At 44.0% G+C, this 19,083-nt stretch overlaps 1 protein-coding gene across 6 annotated transcripts in view; it reads right to left on the minus strand.

Moving 5' to 3' along the window:
- BLNK (B cell linker) overlaps positions 1–19,083 on the minus strand; it is a 310,096-nt gene that overhangs the window by 105,783 nt on the left and 185,230 nt on the right. The window contains exon 1 of one of the 6 annotated variants that reach the window (XM_040361819.1): positions 4,638–4,992. The exons of the other annotated variants lie outside the window; for them this stretch is intronic. Coding sequence (XP_040217753.1) covers positions 4,638–4,684 — 47 coding nt within the window. The 5' untranslated portion in view covers positions 4,685–4,992. Of the gene's footprint in view, positions 1–4,637; positions 4,993–19,083 lie in introns of those variants that run through there. 6 annotated transcript variants of the gene reach the window in all.

Raw genomic sequence — 19,083 nt, forward strand, 5'->3', positions numbered from 1 at the left:
CCCCATCGATCATTGGCTTCAGTAGGGGTCTGAGCATGGAAAAGGTTTCCCTTTATGCGGACGACACATTACTCCTTGTCTGGTTTTTCAATTAATTGGAGCAAGTCTGTCCTATTGCCTGTAGATGGCCCAATTGCTTCGCTGCCGGATGCTGCAAGGTCCCTGAAGGTAGTCTCATTTTTTAAATATTTTGGGGTTCAGGTATCGGCTAATCCACAGATGTACCTAGAGGAGAATCTCCTGCCTCTTTTCAAAAGATTACAAATGACGTGTAACACTTGGTGTAATCTCCCGCTTTCAGTTATAGGTAGGATAAATCTAATCAAAATGGTGTGGTGCCTTCAACTATTATATATCATGCACAATTCTCAGTGGATACCCCGCAGATGGTTCACTCGGATAGATACTTTATTTAGGTCTTTGATTTGGAAGAAAAAATGTGCCCGTATTAGGCTTTCTACATTACAATATGGTAAAGATCAGGGGGGAGCTGCAGTCCCTAACCCCAAATTTTAATTTTGTGGCTTCTCAGTTACAGCATTTGGGTGGGTCGGGGTATTTAAAGGGTCACTAAAGGAAAAAAATGTTTTTGCTGAAATGACTGTTTATTGGATATAGAGACATAAACGTTAACTGATTCCTTTTAAAAATGATTAAAAATTTAATTTAATCTATCATATAATGTGCCTCTAGTTTCACTTTCGGTTTTAAAGGTACATACATGAAGTTCCGGGTGAGAGGTGAGTCGGGAAGACTCACAGAACAAAAACAAACAAATCCAGGGCAGTGTTTTGTTTTTAAAATTAATCTGATTGGTTCTGAGGAGTTTTAGACACACAGTAATGACTGCTTAGAGTAGACCACCGTGAAAATCTCCCAGTACCATGTTTATAAGGAAACAGGCAACCAGGAAGTGTGGAGATCACAGCAGAATTAAAGCTACTTCAAAGCAAAAACGAACAATGAGGACATGAAACCAGTACTGCAGTAAGGTAAAGGAAGCTATTTAGCTAAAAAAAAAATCCTTTAGTGACCCTTTAAATGAATCTGATTCTATTGACAATCTGGTACGTACAGGTAGCTAGATTCAGTAAGAGTTAGGTCGGCGTATCAGTAGATACGCCGACCTAACTCTGAATCTGCGCCGACCTAAGTTTAAGTGTATTCTCAAACAGAGATACACTTAAACCTATCTAAAATAGGACGGCTTGCGCCGTCCTATCTTAGGGTGCAATATTTAGGCTGGCCGCTAGGTGGCGCTTCCATTGCGGTCGGCGTAGAATATGTAAATCACTAGATACGCCTATTCATGAACGTACGCCCGGCCGACGCAGTACAGATACGCAGTTTCCGTAAGAGATAGGCAGCCTAAAGATAAAGATGCCCCCTAGGTGGCGTAGCCAATGTTAAAGTATGGCCGCCGTTCCCGCTTCGAAATTCGAAAATTTTACGTCGTTTGCGTAAGTCGTCCGTGAATAGGGATTTACGTCATTTACGTCCACGTCAAAATCAATAGGACCGTGTGGCGTACTTAGCCGCAATGCACACTGGGAAATGTAGGCGGACGGCGCATGCGCCGTTCCAAAAAAACGTCAATCACGTCAGGTCAAAAAAATTTATCATAAAACACGCCCCCTCAGCCTATTTTGAATTAGGCGCGCTTGCGCCCGCCGCATTTACGCTACGCCGCCGTAAGTTAGGAGGCAAGTACTTTGAGAATACAGTACTTGCCTCTCTGATTTAAGGCGGCGTAGTGTAAATAGGATACGCCGCCTTAAAGTTGCGGCGCTCTCTGTGAATCTACCTAAGGGTCTCGGAACACTTCGGTACTGGCGGGGTTTCCTCACCTGCCACAGGCGGCGCCTACTGTAGTCCTCCTTAAGAAATTGTGGTCCTTGGTGAGGTCTAATTTGCGTATCTCAGGATTTATTGCAGATACACCACTTTGGGACAATCCCAACTTGGTAGAAGTGTCTAAGTTGGACGGCTTCCTGTCCTGGAGACTGGCCGGTATCTACAATATTGCTCAATTATATCATCAAAATATACTTAAATCTTTTCAGGAATTGCAGACTGAATTTAACCTTTCTAGGCATCAATTCTACAGATACTTGCAACTCCAGCATGCCCTGCAGGCCCAGGGTCAGATTTCTGTTCTCCAACTGTCTAGTCATCCTTTGATAAAATATATATTTTTTGGTAAGGAGAAAAAGTGCTTAATATCCCATATCTATTCCAGCCTTTTATCAACTGTACAGGATTCAGAGACTTTACCGAGTAGGAGAGGTTGGACGGAAGACCTGGGGGTTATTAATGGTGAAGCATGAGACACATGTCTATAAGCTGGTCCTCTTACTTCAGTTTCACAGTCACATAGGTTGTCTCACCTGTTTTTGTTACATAGGGCCTGCCGCACACCTATCCAATTGTTCCGTTGGGGAAGAAGAGATTCTTCTCTATGTCCTAAACATTGCAGGGAAGAGGGATCGCTTATCCACCTGATGTGGCGCTGTCCTAAGCTGGACCGGTTCTGGGGTAATGTCACTGAGGTTATCTCCTCTGTGTTCCAAGTTAGGGTCCCTTTGGACCCCCTAATATATGTATTGGGTGCAGTGGATGAAGAACTCTACCCTCATCCAGTTAACATTGCAGTGATCAGACTCTTGTACTTAGCGAGAAAGCTAGTGGCTAGATTTTGGTTATCCCCGCATGTCCCGACCACAAAACAATGGATTGAACAGGTTAACTTCATCCTTATACGGGAGCACCTTACATATTAATTCCATATGGCAGCCCTGGTTGGAGACCCCTGGGTTGGCACCTCCGAGGCTGATTTTGATTTTGCTGCAGGCATGAGAGGCATTTTTATCCAGGAGGTAGATTTGGCTTTTGTTTGAAGTGCATGTTACATAACTGCTGTACTTTAGACACACGTTTTTGATTGTTGGTGGGAAGTAATTTGGATTACGTGGACAGACTGTGGGGTGCAGGGTTTAAGTTGTGGCTCGTTGGCCTCATGTGTGGTTGTGTTGGGGGGTGAAGCTACTTTTGCCCGCCCAGCACTGACTAATTCATCTTTTCTAACTATATGTGTCATGATTATAATTTTTGTGCCACTATTATTCCACATGATGTACATGTTTTATCGTTGTGTTACTTGTGATTTTCTTAATGGTGGTCTGTAACCTGTACTTTATTTTGCTGGCACAATACAACATTTTTCTGATAAAAAAAAAAAAAAAAAAGATCCTTTACAACCCCTTTAAGTAGTGAATGTGTATGGATTATATTTTGAGGATAAGGATATCGTTTAGCACCACTTTAAAATCTATGAAGCTGCTCACATTAGAGGACAGTACATTGCATTCTTGAAAAATCCTGCTTGCTGCATCTTTTGCACTTTTTGGTAAAAACATGCATTAAATTATGGTCAATAGCAATGCATGGAAAAAGCACTAAAAATGCAATATGCAATTTTTTTTAGAGCATGTGTCTGTTTTTCCCATCTGCCAGCAGGAAGAAGATTCACAAAAAAAAAAAGAGTCTTGTGTTGCTTTATATTTTAACATAATAAAAAACACAAAACAAAAAAAAAACATTATATGCTTTTAATGTGCGTATTTTTTAAATACATGTAAACCCTACTCCTAGGGCTTCATGCACGCTGGATAAAAAAATAAATACAAATCGCTGCTTATACAGGAGTTTTGTGTTCTGCTTGTAGGTGCAGATCAATTGCATCCTATGTATTCATACACATTAGGACAATTACAGGCATATTTTAAGCTCAGCGTTTAGAGGCAGTTAAAAAAAAAAAAAAAAAAAAAAAAAAATTGCATTTCTGGCAGAAAAAAATTAAAACTCTCCTAAACTCTGCATAACAACCGCACTATATGAGCGTTTTTTAAAGCTTGGTGTGCCTTATGCCGCGTACACACGGTCGTTTTTTGTGATGAAAAAATACGACATTTTTAAAAACGTCATTTAAAATGACCATGTGTGGGGAAAACGTTGTTTTATGTCTTCTGAAAAACTAAAAAAAAAAATTCGAACATGCTTCAATTTTTTATGTCGTTTTTCAAAACGTTGTTTTTTGTGTCATAAAAAATGACCGTGTGTAGGCTAAAACGACGTTTAAAACTACGTTTTTAAACCCGCGCATGCTCAGAAGCAAGTTATGACGCGAGCTTGAATGGAACAGAGTGCCGCTGTACGTGCTGAACGTAACCGCGCTTTGCTAGAGCATTTTGAAAAAAACAATGGTGTGTAGGCAATGTCGTTTTTTAAAATGAAGTTTGAAAAACGTTGTTTTATTTCCCCCATGAGAAAAAATTACGTTTTTTTTCATCCCAAAAAACGACCGTGTGTACGCGGCATTAGAGTAGGGTTTACATGTATTTAAAAGTTACAAACATTTCCCTCATTTCCTCAACACTAGGTCCTGATTCCTGACATTTCCTCCTTCCTGATCGTTTATTTTTCTAAAACTCTTCCAGTGTTTAAATGTATTAATTATTTTTTTATTTCATTATTTCCCCCCAGTTTACACTTATAATACTAAGCAATTAAACAATGTCCCCCATAGCTGAGTCCTTTACTGCCACAAGGAGAAATGTGAACTTCAATGCAAATCTCACCTGAACTTCTCTCCAGCTGGTCCTGTAATCTTAGAGATTTTCTCCATTGTATCGGACAATTCCAATGAGGACCATGTGTGTCTGGGTGTCACTGAGCCCCTCCTGCCCCTTACGCAGCTCTCATGCGCTTTGTGGAAATCCCATAGACGCTTTGGCTGTATGCTTTGCACTGTGCAGCCTGTAGTACCCACATACTCATCTCACATGAGAAGTAAAACTCGCCTGATCACATAGTCAAGTCTCAAGTTTCTGTTTTGTCACATGACTAATTCTCAGCCCATCCAGTTCATGAATACTCCTAGACAAGCCGTCAGGACTTCCTTCTCCTTGGGTGTTAGGCTGCACCTGTACCTGGCCTGGCTGGCTTCCATCTACAACCATGTCATTAAAAGGTGTAGGCTTTATTTCTTATGTGGTTTAGTTTTTTTTGGCATAATATGTGAAGCAGTAAACCAGGAAGAAAGTTTCATTTGCTTTTCCAAAGGTAAACATGTAAAGATAGCAGGTTGGATAAACAAACTTTGTACCGTGGCTCTCGTAGTTTGAATCCTAAAGCTGCACTCACACCTGAGCTAAGCGTCTTTGCTTGTTTTAAAAGTAGCATTGATTGAGCATTTTTGCAGGTGCTTTACACGGGCGGTCCACCCGACGTACTCCGCTTTGCTTAGTGAGAAACTTATATAGCGCAAACAAATGCAAACTTAATCGCCTCAAGGCGCTGGCTTCCAGAGTTGTACAGGTCTTTCAGAAGAGGTGGGTCTTCAGTTTTTTTCCTAAAAACCCGATGGTTTTCCTCCAAGTGGATGGTCGTGGGTAGAGCATTCCAGAGCCGTGGTCCTTGGACCGAAAATCTATGTTCTCCCTTAGATTTGTAGCGAGATTTGGGGATTTGGAGAAGGTTTTGGTTGGTTGATCGGAGCACGCGCTGGGTGACGTAGGGTTTTATTTTCTCACTTAAATAGGCCCGTCTCCACTCACTGTGCAGGGACGGACCTGTCAGAGCCCCGCTCTCCTCTATGGGGAGATCTGATGAAAATAGACCACCTGTCCACTTTCATCCATCCCGATCCTCCAGACGGATGGAAAATAGGGTCTCCATCCGTCTGGATTTCACGGAGAGGATCGTAAATTGGCGGATCTCAGCGCACATGTCACTGCTGACATCCGCCGCTCTCTAGAGATGAATGGAATGTCCGATCAGGTGGACCTAGAGTGACCACATTTCCAAACTGCCATTCAGGGACACACCCCCTCTCTCACCTTCCCCCCAAAAAAGATGAGGGGGGCGGGGGCAAATGTAGTCTCGGTGTTGATGGGGAATTGGACGGCAGGTTATTCGTCAGGTGAATGTGCCACTGGCTACCAGAGGCAGTGCCACTTGCCCCCCATAGCCTGCCACCAGATGCAGTGCTGCTGTCACTCCCTCTGCATGAGCCACATGCGTAGAAGGAAAGGAGTGGCGTCACTATCTGGAGAGTGAAGATCACACCAGTCCCTGCTGCTGGATGCCGGAGAAGGAGGAGGTGCCGAGGTGGGTGGGGACTGCAGTGCTGCACTAGGCGCAGGCCTCGCTCCCGGTCTCACTGTCTGAGAGTAAATTGTCACTGGTTGCCAGGCAGCAACCAGTTCCGGAAATGTAGTTATTAGTTAATTAGTTAGTAAGGGGTGGCTGTGTCCTCTTCATTCCAGGACATTGTATTGTCCCAGAATGAAGGTGCCCGGGACCAGGGACAGACATGTCAATTGCAGGACAGTCTCGGGCAATCCGGGACACGTGGGCACCCTAGGTGGACCTGATCTGAAAGCCTGTGTGAAAAGGACCTAAGCATTTTTTTTTGGAAAGCTAATTACTGAAGAACAAAAACGTGTGCACTTTAAGGCCCCTTTCACACTGGAGTGGCATCAGCGGTAAAGCCCGGCTATTGATGGTAGCAGCGCTTTACCATCAATTTCGCAGTGCTATTCGGCCGCTAGCGGGATGGTTTTGCTCCCCGCTAGCGGCGGAGAAAGGGTTAAAAACCACCGCAAAGTGCCTCTGCAGGTAGCCGCGGTACCCCATTGATTTCAATGGGCAGGAGCAGTATACACACCGCTCCTTCACCGTTTCAAAGATGCTGCTAGCAGGACTTTTTTTACCGTCCTGCTAGTGCACCGCCCCAGTGTGAAAGCTCTCGGGGCTTTCACACCGGAGAGACAGCAGCAGCTGTTTCAGGTCAGTTTGCAAACGCTATTTTTAGCGTTATAGCGCCTGCAAACCGACCCAGTGTGAAAGGGGTCTAATCAAAGTTTATTGGGGGCCAAAAATACTTAAAACATTTATTTTCTGACAAATCTTTCTATGCCGAAACTTTTCAAGCTTTAGTTAAATGATGGAATAAGTGTATAAATGTAGCAGGGGAGGATGTAAAAAAAGGAAGTGCGGTTTCCACTGAATCCACTCCTTGAAATTTGTTCTTTTATTATATAAATGAAAAAGTCCTGGTTTGACTTGAACGCCCCTCGTATTGGTGTGCGGAGCCCAGAGCACAAACACACATACATGTATATCTGCAGTGGACGGTGTCAGTAGAGCAAAGATTGGTATCAGTACTGCAGTGGACAGTGTTAGTAGTTTTTATTTTTATTTTTTTATACAATATTATTTTTATATTTTAGGAGCCCAGTTATGCGGCTTTTGGTGAAATATTAAGGGTCTCTAGATAGACCGCTGATGTCTCACTTTTGAGACAGAGAAAGAAGCCAAGGAAAGCTGAGGACATTTCTCTGCAGCCTGTTTATGTTTATCCCAAGAGTATGCTTAAATTCACATACTGTTGATTGACTTATTGCCTCTGGTGGAAGTCTGTTCCAAGCATCTACTACTCTTTTGGTCAAATAATACTTTTTTTCTCTTGAACTTTCCCCCTGTTGGTTTCAAGTGGAACTACGGTCTTTCCTTAAAAAATTGGGAGCCGGCAGGTGTTTTTTTTTGGGGAAGAGACATGCAATGTTTCTTCTGCAATGAAATGAACGTACCTGCCTGCTCACAGTCTTCTTTAACCACTTAAATGCTAAATGCCCAGGCCAGGTTTTGCGATTCGGCACTGCGTCGCTTTAACAGACAATTGCGCGATCGTGCGATGTGGCTCCCAAACAAAATTGGCGTCCTTTTTTCCCCACAAATAGAGCTTTCTTTTGGTGGTATTTGATCACCTCTGCGGTTTTTATTTTTTGCGCTATAAACAAAAATTTTGAAAAAAATGCAATATTTTTTACTTTTTGCTGTAATAAATATCCCCCAAAAACATATATAACATTTTTTTCCCTCAGTTTAGGCCGATAAGTATTCTTCTACCTATTTTTGGTAAGAAAAATCGCAAACAGCGTTTATCGATTGGTTTGCGCAAAATGTATAGCGTTTACAAAATAGGGGATAGTTTTATTGCATTTTTATTAATTTTTTTTTTTTTACTACTAATGGCGGCGATCAGCGATTTTTTTTCGTGACTGCGACATTATGGCGGACACTTCGGACAATTTTGACACATTTTTGGGACCATTGTTATTTTCACAGCAAAAAATGCATTTAAATTGCATTGTTTATTGTGAAAATGACAGTTGCAGTTTGGGAGTTAACCACAGGGGGCGCTGAACGTGTTAGGCTTCACCTAGTGTGTGTTTACAACAGTAGGGGGGTGTGGCTGTAGGTCTGATGTCATCGATTGTGTCTCCCTATAAAGGGGATGACACGATCGATGCGCCGCCACAGTGAAGCACGGGGAAGCCGTGTTTACATACGGCTCTCCCTGTTCTTCAGCTCCGGGGAGCGATCGCAACGGAGCGGCTATAAACGAATAGCCGCGCCGTCGTCCCGGATCGTTCCCCGAGGTAAGCCGCCCGCCGCACGCAGCGGAGGGGGTCCCGATCGGACCCCCCACCCGCTAGAAGGCAAGGACGTATATATACGCCCATCTGCCTGTCCGTGCCATTTTGCGGACGAAAATAGTCGTGCGGCGGGCGTTAAGTGGTTAAGATATATGCTGAGCTGCTCAGTATACATTCTGTCACAGTGCCTGGTGTGTCGGAGTGACTGAACTCCTGCGCATTTGCATGAGTTAAAGCGGAGGTTCACCCAAAAGTGAACCTCCGCTTTTTCGGAACCCTCCCCCCCTCCGGTGTCAAATGTGACACCGTTCAGGGGGAGGGGGGTGCAGATACCTGTATAAAACAGGTATTTGCACCACTTCCTGGTATAGACTCCCGTGGGAGTCCCACCCCTCCGCGTCACCCCCCTCCCCCGTTGTGTTCTGGGAAACACACGGCTCCCAGAACACAGCGGGGACCAGTGGGAACGGCGCAGCGCGACTCACTCATGCGCAGTAGGTAACCGGGCAGTGAACTCGCAGCGCTTCATTTCTCGATTCCCTCACCGAGGATGGCGGCGGGGGAAGCCGGGAGCTGGGCTTCGGCTGCCGACGTCGCATGCAACCTAGACAGGTGTCCATTTTTTAAAAGTCAGCAGCTGCTGTATTTGTAGCTGCTGGCTTTAAAAAAAAAAATTCAGGCGAACCTCCGCTTAAAGACATCCTGTGCCAGCCACTAAACTCTGGTTTAACCCCTTTACTCCAACCTAACACAAATATGTGGCCCCACTAATGCCGCGTACACACGATCGGAAAAGTCCGATGTGAGCTTTTTAATGGAAATTCCAACCCTGTGTATGCTCCATTGGACTTTTGCTGTCGGAATTTCCGCCAACAAAAGATTGAGAGCAGGTTCTGTATGCAATTCCGACGCGCAAAAAAACACGCATGTTCAGAATCAAGCAGAAGAGCCAAACTGCCTATTGAACTTCATTGATCTCCGCTCGTCGCACATCTTGTACATCACTGCGCTCTTGAGGGTGGAGATTTCCGACAAGATTTGTGTGACCGTGTGCATGCAACACAAGTTTGAGCCAACATTCCATCAGAAAAAATCCACGGTTTTCTTGTCGGAATTTCCGATCGTGTGTACGCGGCGTAATTGTATTTTACACAAACTTACCCTTGGGCCATTGTTTTAAATAAAGCACCCTGTAATCACATACAAATATAAAAGGTACAACAAGCTAACATGATAATAGCAGCTGTGGAACACAACCAGAAAGATTTTCAATGGAACTCAGCCAAATCACAGCTTGCTAACCTGTAAATGTATACAGGAATCATTTCAAGGTTGACTTGTTCAAGGACATACAAAGTGCAAAATTCAGGGCAAACTCCAATGTAGTTAATTGAAAGACTACATGAAAAAGGACTACAGAAAATAAAACCATAAACCCCTTACTTAGCGATGATAATGCCAATCATTTTTATTTTCAAAGTTAACAATTTTTTTATCATCTAATGGCTCTCAAAATAATGGAAGAAAACAAATTACTTTAAAGCGGAGGTTCGGACACATTTTTTTTTTTAAAAGCCAGCAGCTACAAAAAATGCAGCTGCTGACTTTTAAAAAATGGACACTTAGGCCCCATGCACACGAGACGCTGCTAAACTCGAGTTCAGAGGCATTTGGGCATTTTTTTCTACTGCCCCTGAACTCATTTAATGTTATCCTATGTGTCCATGAGGGCTGTAATCGGCTTCCAAATAGTTAACCAGAGGACGCAAGGGGTGTGCGTTCCCTGGTTAACACTGACAGGCATCTCAGCCAATCAGGTTCACTGGTTCTGATTACCTGTAACCTGATTGGCTGAAGCGACATCGAGGGGCGGGACTACTTCGAGGGATTGATCTGAGGATGGCTGACCGAGAAAGGTAAGTGCCAGGCGGGGGGTCAATCTGGCGGCATTTTAGGGGCAAACTGGCGGCAATTGATGGGCACAGTGGCGACAATGGCATGGCACAGTGGCTGCGTTAGGCATGGCTCAGTGGCAACAATTGATGGGCACAGTGGTGACAATGGCATGGCACAGTGGCGACAAATGATGGCACAGTGGCAGCATTTGGCATGGCACAGTGGCGACAATGGCATGGCACAGTGGCGACAATGGCATGGCACAGTGGCGACAATTGATAGCACAGTGGCTGTGTTTGGCATGGCTCAGTGGCGACAATTGATGGGCACAGTGGCGACAATGGCATGGCACAGTGGCGACAATTGATGGCATGGAACAGTGGCGACAATTGATGGGCACAGTCGCAACAATTGATGGCACAGTGGCTGCGTTTGATGGCATGGCACAGTGACTGCGTTTGATGGCATGGCACAGTGGCTGCGTTTTGATGGCATGGCACAGTGACGACAATTTTATGGCACAGTGGCGACAATTTTATCGCACAGTGGCTGCGTTTGATGGGCACAGTGGCTGCGTTTGATGGGATTAGTGGCGGCAATTGATGGGCACAGTGGCGGCAATTGATGGGCACAGTGGCGGCAATTGATGGGCACAGTGATGCTGCAATTGATGTGGTTTTTTTTTCCGTTTGTTTGCGCCCTCCAAAACATTTTGAGCACGAGCCGCCACTGGTAGGAACTCTTTATACAATGTGATACGACTCAATTCACATTGCTTACATACGAATAAAGATTCTAATTTAAGCCATGGGACTATAAATTTTAAATATCAATACAAATAACTGTCACTTTATTAAGAAAAAAAATATATATATTTGGTATTCAGCCTCTGTATACTGAGCCTAGAGACTGAATTCACAACACTAACACACCAGGTGAAAGGTTCCTTTACTCTTGGCTGAGTGCCAGAAATCTAAAAAAAGAACATCAGTTACTCTTGGCTGAGGCCAGAGTTCTGAAAAAAGAACATCAGTTACTCCTGGCTGAGTGCCAGAGTTCTGAAAAAAGAACATCAGTTACTATTGGCTGAGGCCAGAGTTCTGAAAAAAGAACATCAGTTACTATTGGCTGAGGCCAGAGTTCTGAAAAAAGAACATCAGTTACTCCTGGCTGAGTGCCAGAGTTCTGAAAAAAGAACATCAGTTACTATTGGCTGAGGCCAGAGTTCTGAAAAAAGAACATCAGTTACTATTGGCTGAGGCCAGAGTACCAGAGGTTATGTGATGTCACAATGAAATCCTCCCTTTATAAGGCAGCTCGCTGGAGGATTTGCCAGTCCCAGAGTGTTTAGCGAACAGTACAGACGTATTGTTTCTTTCTGGCGATATTTGGATAGCGATTTGATTCTAGTGAATTCACTTGATTGAATTGTATTGTAATTTCATTCTCCTGCGCTTAAAGCGTGTTTAGATTATTCTTCAGAATGAGATTATTTCAGTGTAGAAAGGCTGTTAATCACATTAACACCAAAGATAAACAGACCACTGGAAGACCACCTATGGAAGGAGGTATCATTGAACAGACTGCAGATACCCCAATCAAGCCCACAAAAATGAAGAGGGCTCAAGATTTTATGCGCGGCTGCATTAGAGCCGCCGCTGGATGCTTTGGTCTCAGCCGTAAGGTGTATGGTCCACACCAAAAGACAGATTTGACTGGTGAGTATTGAGAATATTGATAGAATTATTTTCTACGTTTCCCCATTGATGACGGGTGACATTCCCATATGTACATATGTATAGGGATGGCATGGACAGGGCACAGTGACTGGCACACATGGTCCTGGATAGACATTCATTGGAACAAGCAGTGTGGGGAGGAAATCACATTAGAATTGCTGGGTCGTGTCTTGTAAACACCAATCTGCAGATTTTTTTTTAAATCAAGAGAAGCAAATAGTAAATCTTACAAAACACAAGCCTGCAGTGTGATCCCTACAGATCCCTTTCCATTTGGACTGGCTTAGAACTGTTAGCGGCTCTCCGGTCTCCATGGACTGTAGGATGATGTCTCTGTTCATTTCTAACAATTAAAGCCTCTTCCACAGATCATCAACTGTCACTGTCAGTGGGGGAGGGGGTGTCAGTTAGGAGTATACAGGGAGCCAAGTCTCATCCCTCCGCTCACCCCCACCTCTCTGCCAACCGACTTTATTTTGCCAACCAGCCACCAGAAACATACAACATGGACATACATACCCCACATACAATGCAATGTTTAAGAATATTTAAAGTGATATTAAGCTCAAAAACAAAAATGTCATATATTGCAGCTTGCCAATCATTAGATGGAGTGGCTGCATTCGTTTTCTTTTTTTTAGGCTTTTCTCCCTGTGTTTTTTCACCTGGAGGTCTAGTCAGTAACACACCTTCTTTATTAGACCCCTTTCACACTGAGGCAGTTTTCGGGTGTTTTAGCGCTAGAAATATCACCTGTAATGTGCCCGAAAACTGCCTCCCATCCACTTCAATGTGTGCTTTCACACTCGGGCGCTGCGCTTGCGGGACATTAGGAAAAGTCCTACAAGCCGCATCTTTGGGGCGGCTTTGGAGCGCTATAAATAGCACTCCCAAAACACCTCTGCCCATTGAAATGAATGGCCAGCGCCTTAAAAGCCATTTGAAAGCGCCACAAAACGGATGTTTGTTCCCTTTTTTTTGCACAGTTTTAGCGGCGCTTCAGTGTGAAAGTAGCCTTATGCCGCGTACACACGGTCGTTTTTCGGCATAAAAAAAAAAATCACTTTCAGCATGTTCAAAAAACGAAATTTTTCCAACTTCATCATTAAAAACGACGTTGCCCACACACCATAGTTTTTGAAAAATGATGAACAAAGCGCGGTGACGTACGACGGTACGAAGGGGAAGTTCTATTCGCCTTGGGGCTGCTTTTAGCCGATTCCTTGTTAGTAAAAGACGATTTGCGCTTTTTTGTCTGTTACAGCGTGATGAATGTGCTATCTCCATTATGAATGGTAGTTTTACCAGAACGAGCGCTCCCGTCTCATAACTTGCTTCTGGGCATGCGCGGGTTTAAAACGTCGTTTTTTCCCACACACGATAATTTTTTACAACACGAAAAACGACATTTGAAAAAACGACATGAAAAAATGCAGCATGTTCGAATTTCAGAAGCTGAAAAACGATGTGAAGCCCACACACAATCATTTTAAATGACGTTTTAAAACATTTTGTTTTTTTTCATGCCGAAAAACGACCGTGTGTACGCGGCATTAGAGTGCCTACACTCTAGATCAGAGAGCACAGCAGGCAGTCAGTCTAGGAAGAAGGGGGTGTTAGAATGACTAGCAGGTTTAGATACACTAACAAATTGAAGCCAAACTCCAGCTAACATTGCAGTTACACAAACAGTTAGGCCCCATACACACAAGAGGATTTATCCGCGAATACGGTCCAGCGGATTTTCATGCGATGGAGTGTACTCACCATCGTATTGAAATCCGCGCCGAAATCCTCTGGCGATGACGTGTCGCTGTCATATAAGGAATTCCACGCATGCGTCGAATCATTACGACGCATGCGGGGGATCCCTTCGGACGGATGGATCCGGTGAGTCTATACAGACCAGCGGATCCATCCGTTCGGATGGATTCCAGCAGATAGATTTGTTTAGCATGTCAGCAAATATTCGATCTGCTGGAATCCATTCCAGGGGAGATATATCAGCGGAAAGAGATCCGCTGGAGTGTACACACCATAGGATCTATCCGCTGAAACCCATTCGCTGGGATTTTTCAGCGGATGGATTCTATCGTGTGTATGGGGCCTTACACAAACAGTTACAACAAAAGTTTTGTTCCTTTTAGCCTAGGTTCACACTGCTGCAAATTCAAAATCGCGGTAAAATGCGCGATTTTACCGCGATTTCGCGGTCGCGATTTTGCCGAAATCGCAAAAAGTAGTACAGGAACTACTTTTTGAAATCGCAGATGCGGCGTGGCACTGATTAGGACAGTGCCATTGCCGACAATTGCCGCCGATTTGAGATGCGATTTGACATGTCAAATCGCATCTCAAATCGTTCCAAATCGTACCCAGTGTGAACCAGGGCTGAATATAAAGGTTTTTACTCAACTTAAAGTTTCATATCTACAGCTCAGGGACCATTGGGTCTGATCAGCGAGCTGTAGATATACCAACAATTATTGTAGAAATAGCGTTACATCAGGATTTCTCAACTGCGAATCCACCACAAATCAATCATTTCTCATGGAACTCCTTTTGAGAAATCCTGCTCTAACTGATACATTTGCAGGACAACTTGTTCTGGTAATAAACAGACTTACTGGCAGGTTCACCAGGTGAAAATAAAGGAAAGTCTAATGAAAGAAAACAAGATGACATCTAATGCCGCGTACACACGGTCATTTTTTGTGATGAAATAAAACAATGTTTTTTATCATGAAACAAAACAAAGTTTTTCAAACTTCATTTTAAAAAACGACGTTGCCTACACACCATCGTTTTTTCAAAATGCTCTAGCAAAGCGCGGTTACGTTCAGCACGTACGACGGCACTCTGTTCCATTCAAGCTCCCGTCTCATAACTTGCTTCTGAGCATGCGCAGGTTTAAAAACGTTGTTTTGAAAAACGACATAAAAAATTGAAGCATGTTCGAATTTTTTTTTGTCGTTTTTCAGAAGACATAAAATGACGTTTTCCCCACACACGGTCATTTTAAATGACGTTCTTAAAAATAGCGTTTTTCTTCATCACAAAAAACGACCGTGTGTACGCTGCATAAGAATTAGTAATCTGCAATATAATAAATGTTTGCTTTTGGGTAAATAGCGCTTTCATATATATTAATAAAAGAGACGTTATGAATATCTATAAACCAATGATAGGAAAATAATTATTCCTACTACATTAGTCTCTTGTTTTCTCTCTCAGCCAAAACAAACATATCAGCGGAATGTCAGGCCGGTGTAAGACCCCCATAGTGGGTGACCCATCTCCTGTCTGATCTCAGGGATGACATATGACACACTTTCTGAGCATTACTGCCGATTCACAAAACCTTTACTTTGCCTCACCTGCCACAACGCACAGCCAGGCAGGTGACACAGCTACTTCCTGTTGCAGATTCACAACTTCCTGTGACCCACCCACTCATTTTACTATAAAAGTCCATCATCACATCACTGAAAATACTTGTTGCCGGATTCTTGACTCACTGACTTGTAGAAAGAATTACAGCCAGTGGGTCGGGATAAGGGTCAGGTAACCGGCAGTTTTATATATAGGCCAACAATGGCCGTCACTATGTCCCTGTCATAGCAGGTTTATTTATTGTCCCTGGTACTGGAGTTTTGAACTTTTCTCTCTATAATTTGATGTTCAACAATGAAAAACCTATTAAATGTAGATAAAGATGCTAAATCTGATATTTTTTTTATTGCAGATGTATACGGTACTTACCGCAGATGCAGCTCACCCGGCAGGCCTGCCCCAGTGAGCGAGACCGAACGTGAAATCCACATGGAGACTCCACCAAGTAGACGCAGCTCACCCGGCAGGCCTGCCCCAGTGAGCGAGACCGAACATGAAATCCACATCGAGACTCCACCAAGTAGACGCAGCTCACACGGCAGGCCTGCCCCAGTGAGCGAGACCGAACATGAAATCCACATGGAGACTCCACCAAGTAGACGCAGCTCACACGGCAGGCCTGCCCCAGTGAGCGAGACCGAACGTGAAATCCACATGGAGACTCTACCAAGTAGACGCAGCTCACACGGCAGGCCTGCCCCAGTGAGCGAGACCGAACGTGAAATCCACATGGAGACTCTACCAAGTAGACGCAGCTCACCCAGGCCTGCCCCAGTGAGCGAGACCGAATGTGAAATCCACACGGAGACTCCACCAAGTAGACGCAGCTCATCCGGCAGGCCTGCCCCAGTGAGCGAGACCGAACATGAAATCCACATGGAGAGTTCACCAAGTAGTAGCAGCTCACCCGGCAAGCCTGCCCAAGTGAGCGAGACCGAACGTGAAATCCACATGGAGACTCCACCAAGTAGACGCAGCTCACCCGGCAAGCCTGCCCCAGTGAGCGAGACCGAACATGAAATCCACATGGAGACTCCACCAAGTAGACGCAGCTCACATGGCAGGCCTGCCCCAGTGAGCGAGACCGAACGTGAAATCCACATGGAGACTCCACCAAGTAGACGCAGCTCACCCGGCAGGCCTGCCCCAGTGAGCGAGACCGAACATGAAATCCACATGGAGACTCCACCAAGTAGATGCAGCTCACCCGGCAGGCCTGCCCCAGTGAGCGAGACCGAACGTGAAATCCACATCGAGACTCCACCAAGATGTGACCGTCAGTCCCCCAGCACCAAGGAGCTCATCCCAATGACATTGGATGGCTTCAGATTACATAAATTTCTCGGAGAGGGGAGCTATGGAAAAGTAAGTGGTCAGATCTTTTCTCTGAATGTTCTCTTTAAAATGTTAATGTAGAGTGGGGGAGGATTTGAACCCCTGTCTGGCCTTATCACTATCCAGGGCTGCATAAGAGAGATTTCCCCTCACTTCCTGTCCTGCCGACAACGGTTTCACCAGACAGGAAGTGATGGAAAATCTGCAACAAGGACACAGACAGAAGTCCCCTCACCCTACTCTATATAAGAAAAGTATTTTTATTTCTGTCTGTGTGGCTGTTACAGAGCCGGATTCACATATGTGTGAATTGGATGTTTTTTAACCGCATCCAATTCACATGACATGTGAATGTAATTGGCTCTCAATGGAGCTGGTTAACACATGTCCGGTGCAGTTTAAAAAAGGGTCCTGTGCGTTTTTGTGCCTAGTTCAAGTGTGAATTCAGGCAAAAATTTGCACCTAAATAACACCCGAACCGAGGAACAGAAACTCACCGGACCCCATATTGCAAACCACAGCCGCATATATGTGAACCCGACCTTCCATTCTATTCAGAAAAATCTGTTCCGGCTGCATTGACACAAAAGGGATCATAATTAATGTTTTATTTAGCAGCGAATATCAAAGTAAAAAGCCTGTCCCTTTGCCAGCATGTTATAGAGAGGGGTGCTTGCTCTCTGTTGGGAAGAAGTGATCCCTCTATAGTGGTTCGACGCAACCCCTGATGAGTCAGAGCTACAGCTCTCCAATCAGCAAAGCTCATGTTTAATGCTGATTGGACAGCTCTGGGCTCTGATTCAGAATGGGACATGTCAAACCTCTTTATGAAGACCATGAATCCATAAATAAAGTATTAAATGTGAATGAACTTCTCTGATTTTCTCTCCCTCTGTTCCCTCTAGGTGGTTTTGGCATCACACCCCTCCACTGATGAACCGCTGGCTCTCAAAATCATGATCAAGGACGAGAAAGACTACAAAGATGCCCTCATCGAGAGCCACATACTGAAGGACGTTCGTAGAAGCCCATTCTGCACTCGTGCATTTGGTACCTTCCAGATAAAGGTAAGTGACTCTACCTTCTACTTTTGTGGGAGAGGTCGGTGTTAAATGGTTATCCTCTCAGAATACCACTAAGTGACACCTACTTTTCTCACAACTAACCCAAAGCTGCATGAATTGTTGAATCGTTTCTATAACCTAAATCTTTCTTTCCTCTGAACAGGATCTTTTATTCTTCGTCATGGAATACCTGAGTGGTGGAGACCTGTGCAACTTCTTACAGGAAAGGGCACCAGCAGATATGGAGACGACAAGGTAAGGCAATACCATGATAATAGGGATGGGGGTAGAATATAGTACTGTACATAGGTCACATCAACGCATAGGCTTTTCCTAGATACAAGATGGGTGATACAATAGGGTACCATGATAATTAGGATGGAGGTAGAACATAGTACTGTACATAGATCGTATCACAATGTAGGCTTGTCCTAGATGCGTGATTCCGGCAGGAAGGTCCGACTTTCTGTCCTTCCAAAGCTCTACCTATACATGTACAATCACACACCGAACAGGCATCCCAGGCACTGGACATATCTTAACAAACTTCTACTGAGACTCAATCCAAACAATCTATTTTACCCCGAGAATGATCTATCACAATTTGTCTACAGATGTAGCAGTGGGGGAGATTTACTAAAATCGGTGCACACAGAATCTGGTGAGGATGTGCAGCAAATTCAATTAAACAATAAAACCTAGAAGCTGATTGGTTACTGCGCACAGCTGCATCAGATTCTGTGTACACCAGTTTTAATAAATTCCAGTGTGTCCATATACATACTGTTATAATCCAATCCAACTATTATTCGTCAGTTCATCATCCAATGGAAGCTTCCAACCCTTCATCTGATTGGGCAATCTCTAACCTATCTCCCAAATTTATAAGTAATTATATCATATGGGGGACTACCAACAAATCAATTTGATTTATATCTAATGGGTCCTTGTCATTTTTTATAACGTTTGTCTGTAAATGTAAAACTTTTTTGTAGTATTGGATGGAGAGGGGAAGCTTTTTTGTTGCTTTCTGTTTTGGCCTCACATACACTTTAGGAGAGACTATAAAATCACATTCAATCATATTTGGACATCTTTACTATCACAAAATTTATTTTTTAAGAATTCATAAAGCGTATTTACTACAAATTAATC

The sequence above is a fragment of the Rana temporaria genome, chromosome 8 (genome assembly GCF_905171775.1).
Source record: "Rana temporaria chromosome 8, aRanTem1.1, whole genome shotgun sequence".
Lineage (NCBI taxonomy): Eukaryota > Metazoa > Chordata > Amphibia > Anura > Ranidae > Rana > Rana temporaria.